The 17,281-nt window shown below is 40.5% G+C and overlaps 1 protein-coding gene across 1 annotated transcript; it reads left to right on the forward strand.

Moving 5' to 3' along the window:
* The first annotated feature begins 5,196 nt into the window (after positions 1–5,196).
* LOC125519537 (tryptophan decarboxylase 1-like) lies at positions 5,197–6,747 on the forward strand. The gene has a single exon (XM_048684321.1). It carries the CDS (start codon positions 5,197–5,199, stop codon positions 6,745–6,747), a length of 1,551 nt encoding a protein of 516 aa, XP_048540278.1.
* The last annotated feature ends 10,534 nt before the right edge of the window (positions 6,748–17,281 follow it).

Here is a 17,281-nt window from a genome sequence, read left to right on the forward strand (position 1 = left end):
CAAAGGTAGAGGAGGTCACATCGCTGAGTGACTGACGCCATGTCAACACACACGTCAGCCTGAGGCGCCCGCTCAAGGTCTACCATCACAGCCACGCCTCCAAGCCGTGACGGAGGGACGCCCAGCCGGGATCCGGCGTCGGTGGGAGGGGAGGCAAAGGGGAAGGGAGGGGAGGCAGACTGGATGTTGAGGGGATGGGAGGCGAACGGGAGGTGGGAGCTCCTTTTGGTTAACCCCACATGATTGGTTTAGGTCAACCTTGTGTGATGTGTTGCACATGGTTTGATCAAGCAAATCACGCATGATCACGCATCGTCAAATACGATTGGCAAAAGCAAATCGTGTGTGGTGTATACCATCGGTCCCCCTTAGTATATAATTCAGGAGGTCTCTGGTAGGGGAACGATGGAACTCGTGGCCGCACTTGGTCCGTAGGTTGATGAAAGTTCAACTCTCTGACCAGTCACACACCATTCAATGGAAACTAGCTACGAATGGTAGTTTTTACTGAAGTCAAGGTTATCAATCCAGTAGGAGAACCAAGTAAAAACTCGTTAGCAGCACCTGCACACAAACAACAAATCCTTGCAACCCAAGGCGAATAAGGGGCTGTCAATCCCACGAAGGTTACGAGCAAGATTAAATTGTATAGTTTTTGATAGATAGATCAGCCAAAAAATACAAAATAAAATAAATAAAAGAAAAATGCAACAAGGTATTTTTGGTTTTAATATATGATAAAAGATAGACCCGGGGGCCATTGTTTCCACTAGAGGCTTCTTTTTTGGAAATAGCATGCGGTGGGTAAACAAATTACTGTTGGGCAATTGATAGAAAAACATATAATTATGACGATATCTAAGGCAATGATCATGTATATATGCATCACGTCCGAGACAAGTAGACCGAAACGATTCTGCATCTACTACTATTAGTCCACACATCGACCGCTATGCAGCATGCATCTAGTGTATTAAGTTCATGAAAAACAGAGTAACACCTTAAGCAAGATGACATGATGTAGACAAGATAAACTCATGTATGAAATAAATCCCATCTTTTTATCCTTAATAGCAATGATACATACATGTGGTGTCCCCTTCTGTCACTGGGATTGAGCAACATAAGTTCGAACCCATTACAAAGTAGCTCTTCCCATGGCAAGATAAATCAATCTAATTGGCCAAACCAAATCAATAGACCGGAGAAGAAATACGAAGCTATAACTATCATGCATAAAAGAGTTCAGAGAAAACTCAAATAATATTCCTGGATATATCTGATCATAAACTAACAATTCAGCGGATCCTGACAAACACACCTCAAAAAGTCATTACATCGAATAGATCTTCAAGAATATCGAGGAGAAAATTGTATTGAAGATCAAATAGAGAGATGAAACCATCTAGCTACTAACTATGGACCCATAGGTCAGTGGTAAACTACTCACGCATCATCGGAAGGGCGGCAAGGATGATGTAGATCCCCTCCGTGATCGAATCCCCTTTCGGCAGAGTGCCGAAAAAGGCCTCCAGATGGGACCTCGTGGTTCTGGAACATGAAGCGGCAGAAAAAGTATTTTGTGGACTCCTCTATTGGTTTCACAATTTTAGAGAATTTATAGAGGTGGAGTTTGGTCAAATAGAGCCACGTGGACCCCACAAGCCACCAGGGTGCACCTACCCCCCTAGGCGCGCCATGGTGCCTCATGGGCCCATGCTTCATCATCTGGTCTTCTCCCGAAGCTTATAGTGTCTCTTTTGTCCAGAAAAAATCTCCAAAAAGTTTCATGGCATTTGGACTTCGTTTGGTACTGATATTCTGCAAAGTCAAAAACAAGCAAAAAACAACAATTGGCATTGGGCACTAAGTTAATAGGTTAGTCCAAAAAATGATATATAATTACTTTAAAGTGTATATAAAACATACAAGATTGATAATATAATAGCATGGATCAATAAAAAATTATAGATACGTTGGGACGTATCAGCATGCTTGGTTGGATGTCCCTCTCGAAACGTTCGAGGGTCATACAACAAGAGTGCAACAAGTTTTGTGTCTCCCTTGAGAGCATCGAGGGCCGTCACCTGAGTGGCCTCGGCATCAAAGACATGGTATACATTCCTCCATCTTCATTTCCGTTTCAACTATTTCATGCTTGCATGTCCATTGCACATATGAATATGCATTCGTGTCTTCATTTGTAGGCATTCCAAACTTTGGAGGCATGCAAGGCCCAACATTGGAACAAGCCAATCACCCTCACCCATTGTTGCATGATCATAAAAAGCAACGAGAAACGCAAGGAGCAATATGCCACCCTCAAGAAGAATGGAGGGCCGCAAGCTGTCAAGGACCATAGTGAGGGAGAAAATCCACATCCGTGGAGAAAGACCAACTCCAAGAAAGAGGAGAAGCATGATGCGGCATCAATTGTCTTTGCAAGAAACTTTGCAAGGCATGATGATCCAAAAGGAAACAAGAGAGGAGAAGCGTCGACAAGATAAAGATGAGAAAATGAAGGCCTACATGGAGATACAAAAGAAGAAGCTCGACATGGAGGCCGAGAAGCAAGCAAAGAAGCTTGAGATGAAGGCGGAGATGCAAGCGAAGAAGTTAGAGATGGAGGCGGAGATGCAAGCGACGAAGCTCGAGATAGAGACGACCAATGCCAAGACCAAAGCAAAAGAAGTGGCACTCGCTTGCATGATGAAGGAGGTGGAGATCATGATGGTGGACTTGACCATGGTGTCCCCGAGGAAGAGGCCTTGGTCCAGGAAGATGCAGAGGGAGATGCTCACGCTTGATGATTGATCTATGGCGGAGATTGCCATCTTTTTGTATGCCGATAAGTGTGCCGCAATAACCATGACCGAGGTGTATGGTGTGGTTTTTTTCGCGTGCTGGCAAGTGTGCCAGTATGAACTGCCTGCTATTTTTTTTAAAGCGGACTTGTATGCCGCCGCTGGCATGGCCGCCAGTATGAACTATGAGCGCTAGCATGGTTGCTGTCCATTTGTTTATTCAATATGCTTTGTAACAGATAAAATTTTTGTAGCTGGGTGGGCGCATCGGTAGTACATAAGCGTACAACGATTGCCCAGCCAATCCACACGGACAAAAAAAAACAAATTGCATATCTGTTTGGATCAGCGCATTGGAGTTGCTCTAACTCTTAGGACCGCGTCATGTGGGAGCCACGCCAGCGCATGCACGTGCGCGTCTACATAACACATGCACGGGATGCTAGGCCCCCTTGTACTAGTACTTAGCAATTTGACATAAACGTCTCAAGGTAAATACACCGGGAGTCATAAAACTTACATGCGATTGTCAGTTTGATGCATAAACTTGTAAAATACGTGTTTATGGTCATCTAACCTGTCCTCTCTTTCATATATAGTGCTTTCTATCGTATTCGGTCGTATCCCGCGCACACGTGGCATGGGTAATCCACATGCACTGTTTGTTTTCTTCAGAAAGCACCCTTGCACTTTATTTATTTACATAGAAAATCCTCAAATAAAATTAAAAATGCTATCACGGGGGTGACATTCGAACACACGACCTGCTGCGATACGAATAGAATAGGTAGCTACTCGACTGAATCATCTTTGACATTTAAATAGCACAATTAACTTTTATATAGTACAGACAGTACGAATTAGAATGGAAATCCAAATGAAAAAAAGGGTGTGCAAGAAAGGAGAAGCCTGGTTCGAACGAGTGACCTCCTCATAAGGTCGCTGCGTGTCCGAGCGCCAACCATCCGGCCACAACGATACCTCACTGGATGAACACAATTTATCTTTTGCATTCTATTTTTCTTTTTTCTATGTAAGAAAACAACTTATATTGCGGATAAAATTTTCGGCCAAATCAACTAAATTACTTTTTGAATTCGAATAATTTTAAATTTACAAATCTCGATAAAAGGTATTGAAGAATGAATGTACGTAAACTTTTGGACAAATCAGCGGGTTTTTTTTGTATTCAAGTAATTTAAATTTTAAAATATAGATAAAAGAAAATATAGTTTAGACTGTATACTTTTATCCTAAAGGACATATACATTTAGTGCAGAATGAATTAAAAAATCTAGGCAAAAGGAATTTTTGTTTGAATTCAAATAATTTTAAATTAAAAAAACTTGTGCGGAACAAATATACATAAATTTGTTTGAAAAAATCAATGAATTTTTTATTTGAATTAAAATAGTTTTAAATTTGAAAAATCTAGATAAAATAAAATATAGGTCAAAATGAATGTACGTAAATTTTTGGACAAATCAACAGAAATTATGTTTCAATTTGAATAACTTTAAAGTTTTAAATCTCTATAAAAGAAAATATAGGTCAGAATGCGTGTACATATTTTTTTTGGAAAAATCAACTAATTTTTTTGAATTCAAATAATTTTAAAATAAAAAATCTTGATAAAAGAAAATATAGTGCAGAATGAATGTAAGTAGAGTTCTTTCGGACAAATCAGCCGAAATTTTGATTGAGTTCGAACAATTTTAAATTTGAAAATCTGAATAAAAGAAAATAGGGTCCAGAATGTGTACTTTTAACTTTTTTTTTAGAAAATGTGTACCTTTATCCTAAAGGATATATACAGTAGTAGTCCAAATTATTAAATGCCAAGCAACATAACATCAAGTGCACTACGCTTACCGGCCATTGACATTGGGCCCTGGCCACACTGGCTGCCACCGTAGGTAGTGATTACATCTGCATTCAAAAATGTGACTGTATTTACACGTTCGTGTAAATTTAATGACCAGAAACACGTATTTTACAAGTTTATGCACTAAACCGGTCGTCCCACGCAAGTTCTAAGACCATGCGTATTTACCTCAAACGTATCCATGTAATCAATTAAAACAAGGCACGGAGCGAGAGTTCATGCGTCCAACTCCTTGGCCCTTTCCCTCACTCAAACTGAAAATTCGGTTTTGCTGTTTCGGAAATAAACTATTCTAAACGTGAGAATTGTGTAAATATGGAAAGGATGGATGAGAAGATATTGATACGGAGTGATAAATGCCTATTTCTTTCCTGTGCTGGCCCTACCTGGCTACCTATATATATCTGCGGCAACTAACCAATTTAAACCAACCAAGCCAACAGCTAGCAAGCCAAGTAAGCTCTTCTCCTCTCCGGCCAGCCGGCAACCCCTCACCAGAGCGGCAAAATGGGCAGCCTCACCACCGCCGACCCCGCGGTCGTCTCTGACTTCTCCGTCGCCGCCGCCAACCATGCAGCGTTCGAGCCGCTCAACCCGGAGGACGTCCGTGCCTGCCTCCACAAGGCCGTCGACTTCATCTCCGACTACTACGCCAACATCGAGTCCTTGCCCGTCCTCCCCGACGTCGAGCCGGGGTACCTGCAGCGCGAGCTCATGGCGTCCCCGCCCTCCTACTCCACGCCGTTCGACGTCACCATGAAGGAGGTCAGGGCCTCGGTCGTGCCCGGGATGACGCACTGGGCCAGCCCAAACTTCTTCGCGTTCTTCCCTGCCACCAATAGCGCCGCCGGCATCGCCGGCGATCTCATCGCCTCCGCTATGAACACTGTCGGCTTCACGTGGCAGGCCGCCCCTGCGGCGACCGAGATGGAGGTGCTAGCGCTGGATTGGCTCGCGCAACTCCTGTGCCTGCCGGCAACATTCATGAACCACACCAACACTGGCGACCGTGGCACCGGTGGGGGCGTCATTCTCGGCACCACCAGCGAGGCAATGCTGGTCACCCTAGTCGCCGCCCGTGACGCCGCGCTCCGTCGGAGCGGCTCCATCGGCGTGTCCGGCTTGCCGCGTCTGGCGGTCTACGCCGCTGACCAGACCCACTCCACCTTCTTCAAGGCGTGCCGCCTTGCCGGCTTCGACCCCGCCAACATCCGCTCTATCCCCACCGGGCCAGAGAATGACTACGGCCTCGACCCGGCGAAGCTGCTCAAGGCCATGCAAGCTGACGTTGACGCCGGCCTCGTGCCAACGTACGTCTGCGCCACTGTGGGCACTACGTCCTCCAACGCTGTCGATCCGGTGGGAGCCATCGCTGATGTTGCTGCATTGTTCTGCGCGTGGGTCCACGTCGACGCTGCCTATGCCGGCAGCGCCTGCATCTGCCCGGAGTTCCGGCATCACCTCGACGGCGTCGAGCGCGTGGACTCCATCAGCATCAGCCCACACAAGTGGCTCCTCACCTGCCTTGACTGCACCTGCCTCTACGTCCGCGACGCTCGCCACCTGAGTGACTCCATGGAGACCAGCCCGGAATACCTCAAGAACGACGCCACCGACTCCGGCGAGGTCACCGATCTCAAGGACATGCAGGTCGGCGTGGGCCGCCGCTTCCGGGGTCTCAAGCTGTGGATGGTCATGCGTACCTACGGCACGGCCAAGCTCCAGGAACACATCCGCAGTGATGTCACCATGGCCAAGATGTTCGAAGGTCTTGTCCGCGCCGACCATCGGTTTGAGGTAGTCGTGCCTAGGAACTTTGCCATGGTCTGCTTCAAGATCAAGGCCAGTGGAACCATGACGGAGGAAGATGCCGATGAAGCCAACCGTATGCTGATGAAGAACCTGAATAAGACCGGCAAGGCGTACCTTGCGCACACGGTGATCGGCGATAGGATCGTGCTCCGGTTCGCGGTGGGGTCGACGCTGCAGGAGGAGAGGCATGTGAGGAGTGCCTGGGAGCTCATCAAGAACACAACCAACGAGATGATGATGGATTAAGTGGTGTGCACTTGCTGAGAATTTGAGAAGGAAAAATAACCTGCAATGATTATTTTAAATAATATCTTTTTTGCCATTATATTTGATCGTGGTTCCTCTTTGTGTGTGAAATATTACGTGGCAGTAAAAGGACTCAATTCACGTGAATGCAAGATCTTCTATTTCTAAGCCAATTGCTATTCCAGGTCTGACTATTGCACATTGTTAGAGCTAGAGTTGCACCGAGGGCTGCATGCAACTTTAGGTGTAGAAGTGCAGCTACACATTCCTAATAGTAAGGTTGCCCTAATTAAAATGAAAATGGAATACTCAATCTCCAATGGAAAAACAATCCAAGGTGAAGACCGTCGTCAGAAAATAACAATTAATTTCACAATGAACTTGGCTCTTTTACAAAAATTGCTCATGTATGCTATATTAAAGAATGGTGCTCTCGAGTGTAAAGGATTGGTGTGATACATTCGACGTATGAGCAAAGAGCTTTGAACCGTTAGAATCAGCAGGTACTCCGATTATCTTGGTCATATTTGTCATCTAAACATAGACTTTACTAAGATACAAAAGATAGATAATTGTAGAGTTTCTACCATTAGTATAAACTGCAACACCAGAAAGCAATTCGCCCAAGCAGCAGTCACAAGTGTATGGACCTCCTAGCCCGCCGGATCCACGGCGTTCGTGGCAGGCAGAGTGATGTGCTCGGTCGTCTGTTCGGTCTTTGACACGGGAATGAGCGTTCGGCCCATGCCTACCGGCGCGCAATTGTGCAGGTCGCCCCCTGCTTGCATTCCGGCCTCGGGTGTGGCGTGTCACCGTGGTCGATGGCTGCTGGCCTTTGGCGACGCGAAGATCCATTTTCCATTGTTTTGTGGTAACCTTCACCACTACAGGACCATCCGCTGGGAGATGGACCTTAGCCGCGAGCTGATGGACTTCCGCGTAGGCCGATGGCGCTACAGTCCATGACTTGGTGGTGGTGATTCAGATCTGGTTAGCTCACTGGGGTTAAATGCAAACTTTGTTGCAGTGACCTCCTACAGCTCCATGATGGTGGTCGTCACCGAAAGAAGTGGTTGACTTCCGCAGTGAGATGTAAATTATGGATGACGAGTTGGTGCAGAGCAATGGTTGTGTAGTGAAGGTGGTCACATCGCATATAACTGTTGGGGTGATGGTGCTACTTGAGCACCCGGTCAGAAGCTACAGGGTGAAAGCCTAGGTCTGATCTAAACTGGTTATACCTGGCAATGGCGATGCTCTTACATCGTTACCTTGGTGAAGGCGTTGCTCGCATATGCTCAGATTGATTCTTCAGGTGAAAATCTATATTCTGGCCTTGTGGTGATCTGGTGACGGCGACACTTAAGTTTTGCTCCATTCTTGAAGGCATTCTTGTTGAAGAACCGCATCGTCTCAGCGGTGTCATGAGATGGTTCGTACGGATATGGTTATTGTTGTCGTTTGCCGATCACGGATCTGATCGCTTTGGGTTTTCTTTTTTCCTTGGTACGCATAGTTTAGGTCTTATATGACTTAACTATTTGCCGGCGTGTGTTTTTGTGTGCGTGTGTAGGTGTTGGATGTGCGCATTGTAGATATGGTGAGGCCGAGTGTGTCCCTTTTGGTGTTTGTATCCTCTTGATGCTCTTTTTAAGTCAATAAAATTCACCATCTATCTATCTATCTATCTATCTATCTATTATTATTATTATTATTATTATTATTATTATTATTATTATTATTATATTAAAAAGCGCTTAACGGGCTCAACAGCAAAAAGATAAATAAGCTAGAAATTACCACAAAAATTAGAAATATCCAACCATTGGTTTAATTGATGAGGAAATAACCACCATTAGATCTACATAATCTCGAAAATTATCCACGGGTGCCATTAGGAGGTGCAATTGTCTGGTGCTCTTCCATTAGATGGCAAAGCTTGGAACTCAAAATTTAGTAATTGCAGGTGCATGTGATTCAGTATGTTGAGAAATGATTTGATTTCCACATATACATGCCCAATTACTTCATGTATAGCTGATGAAATTTAGTGATAAATCACAATGTGCCCTAACTTAGAATCTTACGTACTACATGTATGTACGGGTGTCTATGTATTGGAAATATTTGAAATTCACGGGATCTTCGTAGAAGGAGTTGTTGTAGTTTCAGTTTGGCATCCAACTCCAAAGTGAAAAATATACACAAAAAAGGTGTGTTCTTGAATAAATTGTTGTCCATACTAATTAATCTTTGGTGAGCAACACATTCTAACTATTTACATTTCTTTTCTTACTTGCAGAAAGAGTTAACAATATTGCACACGCATTTAACTAGGAATACATGATAACAATGATATTATATATAAAAAAAGAAAATTACAAAACTATGTTCGCAGAAATCCTATATTTTTAAATGTTATCACATATGGTTCCAATTTTTCACCAGAAAAATGAAATAATATAGTCTCATTGTTTAACTTTATTTATAAACTTCTAGCCCGCACATCGAGCAGGCCACTTTGCTACTTTGTTGAAAAAAGAAACATATATATATCTGTCTATCTTCTTCTATCTATTCTATCTATCTATTCTATTATATACTAGGCTAGAAATTCTCACAAAAATTAGAAACATCAGGCCCTTGATTTGGTGGAACGTCTTTCAGTCAACAAAGTATAACCATTTGATCTTCATAATTGTACCTAAATTCATTGACAAGTAGGCCATATTCTGTACGCATCATATATGAATTTTGAATTTGCTAACCACATGTCCCATGCGGTTATATTGTGGACGCATCTTGATAGTGATAGGTTTGATGTGCATGTGCACATACACATCTTATATCTGATACATGCCATCTACAATCACCTACAAATAAAATATGTCAAATATGTAATCTACTATATTTAAATAGGAGCCCCCACTACCTAATTTTCCTGCCTTCTCATGGCACCACGTCATCTTAGATTCTGTCAGCTGTTTGATTAACCACAAGTGGCTCGGATTTGTAGCCCATGCTCGACGCCCCCAGTTGGTTGATCGTTTCTCTGTTCATTCCTTCCAAGAATGCACCATGCTCCACGCCCCCAAGTTAGCTACTCCTTCCCGGGTACCTTCCTTTTGATAATGCACCGATTAATTTACCCAATTCACTTTGACATTTCTGTAGACCACATCTTCCTAATTAATTTCCCCATGAATTCCATGACTCTGTTTAACTTCTACGACTTATCATCTTCACACAGGCGACCTGGAGACACATACCTTGAGAGCGCGCGCCATGGAGATTGGTGAGGATGTCCATGTCTCCGTAGTTGATGGGGATTTATTATGCATGATTAGTATAACTTTGTATTTCTCTCCAATCTATCCATTTGGTTTGGCCAACTAGATTGATTTATGTTCTGTGGGAGAGATGCTCTGTAGTGGGTTCAATCTTACGGTGTCCACACGCAGTGACAGCAGGGGTAGCGAGGCACATATTTGTATTATTGCCATTAAGGGTAAAACAACGGGGTTTAATCTTATTGCTTCACTTTATTCTGTCTCCATCATGTTATCTTGCTTAAGGGCTCACTTTGTTTGTCATGAACTTTACACCCTAGATGGATGCTGGATAGCAGTCGATGGGTGGAGTCATAGTAGTAGATGCAGGAAGGACTCGGTCTACTTGTCATGGACGTGATGCCTACATACATGATCATTGCGATAAATATCGTTATAATTATGCGTTTTTCTATCAACTGTCCAACAGTAATTTGTCTACCCACTGATGCTATGGTTCGAGAGAAAAGCCTCTAGTGAAAACTATGCCCCTAGGTCTACTTTAATCATATTAAAAAAACTAAAAATACATTGCTGCAATTTTCTTTCTTTTATTTTAGTTGGCAGTTTATCTACCTACAACTATCAGATTTAATCCTTGCAAGTAACGAGTTCAAGGGGATTGACAGCCCTCTTGCCCGTGTTGGATGCGAGTATTTTCTCTGGTGTGTAGGTGCTATTTGACTAGGATTTATGTGGTTCTCCTATTAGTTCGATAACCCTGGTTCGCACTAAAGAAAATACTTATCAGCTACTATATTGCTTCACCCTTCCTCTTTGGGGAAAATCCTAGCGCAGCTCGCAAATAAAAAAAAATTCTAGCACCATTGTCGGGTAGACATATAAGTTCCTACACTCAGATTATCATTTTCTTTCTCTTTTTTTATTTGCTTTTATTAGTCCCGTTAAAAAATCAAAAACACAAAAAATGTTTTACTTTCTTAGTTTGCTTGTTCGCTTGATTTGCCACTATGTCTCAAAAAAACACTAATTTGTGACTTATCTAATACTAATAATAATGATTTTATTAGTACTCCAATTGCTCCTCACGCCACTAGTGTGGAGTCATGTGATATTAATGTTGCATCGCATAGTATTGATTCCATCTTATTATGAAAAGCCAATTTGCTGGAACTCCTAATGAAGATGTTGCATCCCATCTAAATTCCTACGTTGAATTATGTGATATACAAAAGAAAAAATATGTGGAAAATGATATTGTTAAGTTTAAATTATTTATTTCTCGCTAAGAGATCTTACTAAAACTTGGTTTTCATCCTTGCCTTGCAATAGTATTGATTAATGGGATAAATGTAAGGATGCTTTTATTGCCAAGTATTTTCCTCCTGCTAAGATTATTTCTCTTAGAAATCAAATAATGAAATTTGAGCAGTTGCACAATGTTGGGAGAGAATGAAATTAATGATTAAAAATTGTGCCATTCATGGATTAACCTTATGGATGATAATACAAAAAATTTATGCAGGACTAAACTTTGTGGCGAGAAATCTTCTAGACTTTGCTGCAGGTGATACCTTTATGGGAATTACATTAGGAGATGCCACGAAGCTTCTCAATAATATGATGAAAAGTTAACGAGCTCCAACTGGTAAGAAGGTAAACTCGGGAGAATTTGGCCATCGTGATTAGGGTCGCTCTTTTTTTAACTTTACTTTAGTGGAATTTAACAGGACCTGTTCGTTTTGGCATTTGAGTGTTTTTCATGGTCGATAAAAAAATCTTTTGATGTCTTGCTAGTTCAATCTTTTGACAGAAGCATGCGGTGTAATTCCATTGATTTTTGGATTTCGATCGTATCTAAGATCCTTTTTTTATCTGGGTTGCTAACTCAATGGTAGAGTACTCGGCTTTTAAGTGCGACTATGATCTTTTACACAATTGGATGAAACAACAAATTCGTCCAGACTCTTGGTAGAGTCTAGAAGACCACGACTGATCCTCAAAGGTAATGAATGGAAAAAAACATGTCGTAAAAAAATCAATCTTTTGTGAATGGAATCCGAAATTACGTTTTTCTGTCGAAGAAGTTGCAACTTTGAGTCATGAAATGGATGCTCTTGTGAATATGTTTACTAGTAAAAATGCTCATGTTGATTCTAATTATGTGCCGCTATCTACTTTGATTGAGCAAACTAAGCATGTATTGATGAGAATTTTGTCGCTATAAACAATTTCAACAACAATGCTTATAGAGGGAATTTTAATCCTAGACCCTATCCCGGTAATCCCTAGTAATAATAATAATAATAATAATAATAATAGTAATAATAATAATAATGGAATACCTACTTAACTTGAGAACAACATTAAAAAATTATTAGTTCTCAAAAGATTTTTAATAACATGGTAGAAGAAAACCTACATCCTTATCTCCCACAACCTCATAGTTTGCTTTTTAGACCGTCAGATATAGATCGGGTGGGTATATTTTTAGACCGATCACAAGGACTTTAATTATGATAATTGCTCTTTGATTTAACATATTACCTATTTGCAATCCATGATGAACTCACCTAATGCTTACAAACAAAATAAAGCTTTCACTAAACATATTGTAGAAGCTATAATTAAAGCTCATGAAGAAAAGCTAGCATTGGAGGTATCTATACCTGGAAAATTACATGATGAACGGGAACTTACTATTAAATTAAAGATTAAAGATTATGAATGTAATTCCTTGTGTGATCTAGGTGCTAGCATCTCTACTATACCAAAATATTTATGTGACGTGCTAGGTCTCACCGATGTGAATGAATGTTCCATTAACTTGCGTTTGGCGGATTATACTATTAAGAAACCATTGAGTAGAATTAGTGATGTTCTTATATTTCCTAATAGCAATTATGTACCCATGGATTATAGTGTACTAGATATTGAATGCAGTCTATCTTGTCCTATAATACATGGTAGGCCTTTCCTATGAATCATTGACATGAAAGAAAAAAAAACATAAGGTTTCAATTTCCATTAAAGAGATGGAACACTTCCATAGGAAGAGAATTAAGCCAACATATGAATCAATTATGAAGCCCACCTATCGAATTACTTCAAAGGATGGTAAGACTTGAAATTATGCATTATGCCTAGCTAGGGGCGTAAAATAATATCACCTGTTGGGAGGCAACCCAATAGTTATCTTAAAGTTTTGCTTTTTAGTTTTGTTCTTGTGTGATAACATGATTATTGCTACTATAATGATTGTGTTTTTTTATTTAGTTAGTATTTGTGCCGAGCAAAGCCTTCGGGATGATTTGGTTGATAGTGCACCTGATTCTGTGAAAAAACAAAAACTTTTGAACCCAGTGCTGGAATTTACATAGTTCACTGGAACATGGTAAAATTCTGAAATTTTTACACAGAATTTATACAAATTGCCCACATTTTTCTAATTTGACAGACTTTTTGGAGTTACAGAAGTGTAGTTGTTGTTCAGATTATTATAGATTGTTCTATTTAGACGGATTCTGTTTTTAATTGCATAGTGTGCTTGGTTTATTGATGCTATGGATTATATTGACGGGGTATAAGTCATGGAGAAGTTAGAATAAAGTAGGCGTTATGCAATAATAATTAATAATGATTTTTACAATAGTACCTAAAGTTTATGATTTGTCTATTATACTAACGGATCTCATGAGGTTTCTATTGAGTTTTGCCTGATACGTCTTGTACCATAGTTTTGCCTTATTTGCTTGTTAGTTTGCCACAATCATTGATTGTTGGAGACACCTTTTGAGTGAGACACACATTTATCATGATTTGTTAGAATACTATGTGTGCTTCACTTATATCTTTTGAGCTTAGTAGTTGCTCTTGTGCTTCACTTATATTTGTTAGAGCACGACGGAGGTCATATTTTGTAGAAATAATTGGACTCTCATGCTTCACTTAAATATTTTAAGAGTGTATTTAATATGAAGTGATAAGAGGCTTGTGTTATAATACTATCCAAAAAGTATAGGTATTTAAGAGTGGTATAACAAAGACTTTCATGTAGATCACTAAATATGAAAAGTATGTTTTAATTATATTGATATCGTAATATGAAAGGGTATGAGTACATGCTCGTTGGTTAGTAAGAATATCGATATTAAAGCTTTTTATTAACTACTCATTTAAGTGTCTGTCATGGCATGGTGGGGATGTTTGAGCATTTTCATATCTGATTGAAATCCTTTGTGCTATTCGAATCGGGGGCATGGGATGGTTAACTCCTACCAACCTCCTCCCTAGGGGCATGCGAGTAGTACTTTGCTTTGCTTTGATGGCTAATAAAACTTTCACTATAAGTATATGAGTTATTTATGACTAATGTGAGTCCATGAATAATTACGCACTCCTACCTTTTCGCAATTTGCTAGCCTCTTCGGTATCGTGCATTGCCCTTTCTCATCTCGAGAGTCGGTGCAAACTTCGCCGGTGCATCCAAACCCCGTGATATGATACGATCTATCACACATAAGACTCCTTATATCTTCCTCAAAACAGGCATCATTCCTACCTATAATGGCATTTCCGTAGCCACTATTCCGTCTTAATTACGACATGTGTGTTTATCATCATAGCCATGATATTTGTGGCAAAGCCACCATTCATCATTGTTATACATGTTACTCTAGATCATTGCACACCCTAGTACACTATCAGAGGCATTCATATAGAGTTATATTGTTTCAGTTTATCAAATTGTAATATCAAGTTGTAAGTAAATAAAAGTGTGATGATCATCATTATTAGAGCATTATTCCAGTGAGGTAAAGGATGATGGGGACAATGAATCCCCAACAAGTCAGGATGAGCCTCTTGAATTAGCTAAAAAAATAGCCAAAGGAGCCAAACAAAAAGAAAGAGAAAATGAGAGAAGGGACAATGTTACTATCCTTTTACCACACTTGTGCTTCAAGGTAGCACCATGTTCTTCATATAGAGAGTCCCCTAAGATATCACTTTGATATACTAGTGGGAATTTTCATTATAGAACTTGGCTTGTATATTCTGATGATGGGCTTTCTCAAATGGGCGAGGTCTTCATGAGCAAGCAAGTTGGATGCACACCCACTTAGTTTCAGTTGATATTTAATACACTTGTAGCCCTAGTGCATCCGTTGTGTGGCAATCCGTACTCCTCGCATTGATATTGATTGATGGGCCTCTCCATTGCATATCAATCCGCTGCTTGAGGGTCCTCTCCATCGCATTATATTCTGCCGATAGTGCTAATATCCACGGCTCACGCTCATGTATTGACTGAAGTTGAAAATGCTTAAGTGCGTTAAGAAGTATGATCCAATTGCTTGGTTTGACACCGAGGTGCTCATTATTTATATTAATGAGTTGAAGGCGGAGCCATGCCATGCTTAATAATTAAGTGGGTAGGGATAAAATTCATTGAACATCATATATTTTAAAAAAGTAATGATTATGTTCTTATATTCATGGATATTATTATGTTGATATCACGCGCTTAGATGGCACGACAACATGACTGTGGCCCACTGTTCAGTGACTCGTGTACTCCCTCCTTCCATCTATATAGGGCCTAATGCGCTTTTTAAGACCATCTTTGACTATTGACAAGATTAATAGTACATGACATGCATAATATGAAAATTATATTATTGAAAGCTCCTTTCACATATGAATTTGACGGTATGCTTTGTGTAAGTTGGATGTCATATATTATTGCTTTAATATTTGGTCAAAGTTAGTTTTGAAAATCACATTAGGCCCTATATAGATGAAAGAGGGAGTATTTTTTCCTGCAGAGGTACCCTCGTTCTGTATTTAATTAAGCAAAATCCTAACAATAACACGTATGGGTCAGCACTAGTTGGTGGGAGAATTGACAGTAAAAAGGTCAAGCCCGACTTCCCGTCAAGAAAAGAGGTCACGCCCGACCTCGTATACATGCATGCACTAGTGAACCACTGCACAAATTACGTATTCATGATGCTTGTAAAGAGATAGGCTCGGTTTTATGTTGGACGCATTTTTTTTTCTATATTCCTTTTTTTCCCTGGGTTCGGTCAGAAACAGGTTACTGATAAATCTTGGTTTTTTTGGCCAACAAAATTCAAATGGAATTCAGATGTAAAAAAAAACCATGTAAAAATGTATATTGTTATAGAACTTTTCCATGAGCGAGATCTTTCTTAATTGCCTTTTTTCAGAAGGGGCCGAAAAATCTGGGTTTTAAAATATCTCGTCCATTCCAGTTTTTCTGGCCCAGACTTTGAAATGAAAATTTGAATTCAAATATTTTAATGTCTAAATAAATTTAGTTTAACAGATGAAATCCGTTAGGACCCTTTTTTTTGCAAAATTGTCGTGCGCCCAGGTTATAAACTTCTGGTTAGCCCATTGACAGATGGGACCTATGTAGATTAGTCTTAATTATCAGGTTAGCCTAACCCGTTTTTAGTAACTCACTGACTAGTGGTCCCACACCTAAATTACCTAGTTAGACATGTGGCCTATTTATCTGATTGACTAGGGATGCCTAAAAAAACTGATTGATCGGGACCAACTTGACAGGTTTTTCTACGTAATTAAATAAATTTTACTTGTGCATGTTGAACGCGAATCGGCATTGGTGCGGTGGATGTACTTCTAGGTGTTTAATTAACAGGTACTCCCTCCGTTTCAAAATAGATAACTCAACTTTATACAAATTTTAGTATAAAATTAAGTCATCTATTTTGAAACGGAGAAAGTACTTGGTTCGAACACCATCAGACCCAACAGTTGTTCATATTTAAGAGCTTTTGCGTAGTAAAATAAATTGGGAGGGCGTTTTAGGTAAAAAAAACGGCGTGCTAGGGTTGCCCAACGCCTTGTGTACTCCAAGTCATTGACAGGCGGGCCTCCATCAGACTGACACATCACATGGGCAGACCATATAAGTTTATACGAGTGAAGTGACCGTATTTACACGAAAACACAAGTTGTATAACCACAAATCTGTATTTTTAAAATTTTAGCACTAAACTGAATATCGAGCGCAAATTCTGTGACTCAAGCAAGAGGTGTCTCCCGGATCAGACAAGTTCTGTGCTAAACTACTACTGCCTCTCTCCTTGTTTGATGCTTTTTTTTAGGTACCCTTGTTTGATGCATTTTGTTGGTTATTAGATCAGACTGCCCCTGTAAAAGGCACCGAATACATAACCATTCCATATCTTTCT

Source organism: Triticum urartu, chromosome 7 (assembly GCF_003073215.2).
Source record: "Triticum urartu cultivar G1812 chromosome 7, Tu2.1, whole genome shotgun sequence".
Lineage (NCBI taxonomy): Eukaryota > Viridiplantae > Streptophyta > Magnoliopsida > Poales > Poaceae > Triticum > Triticum urartu.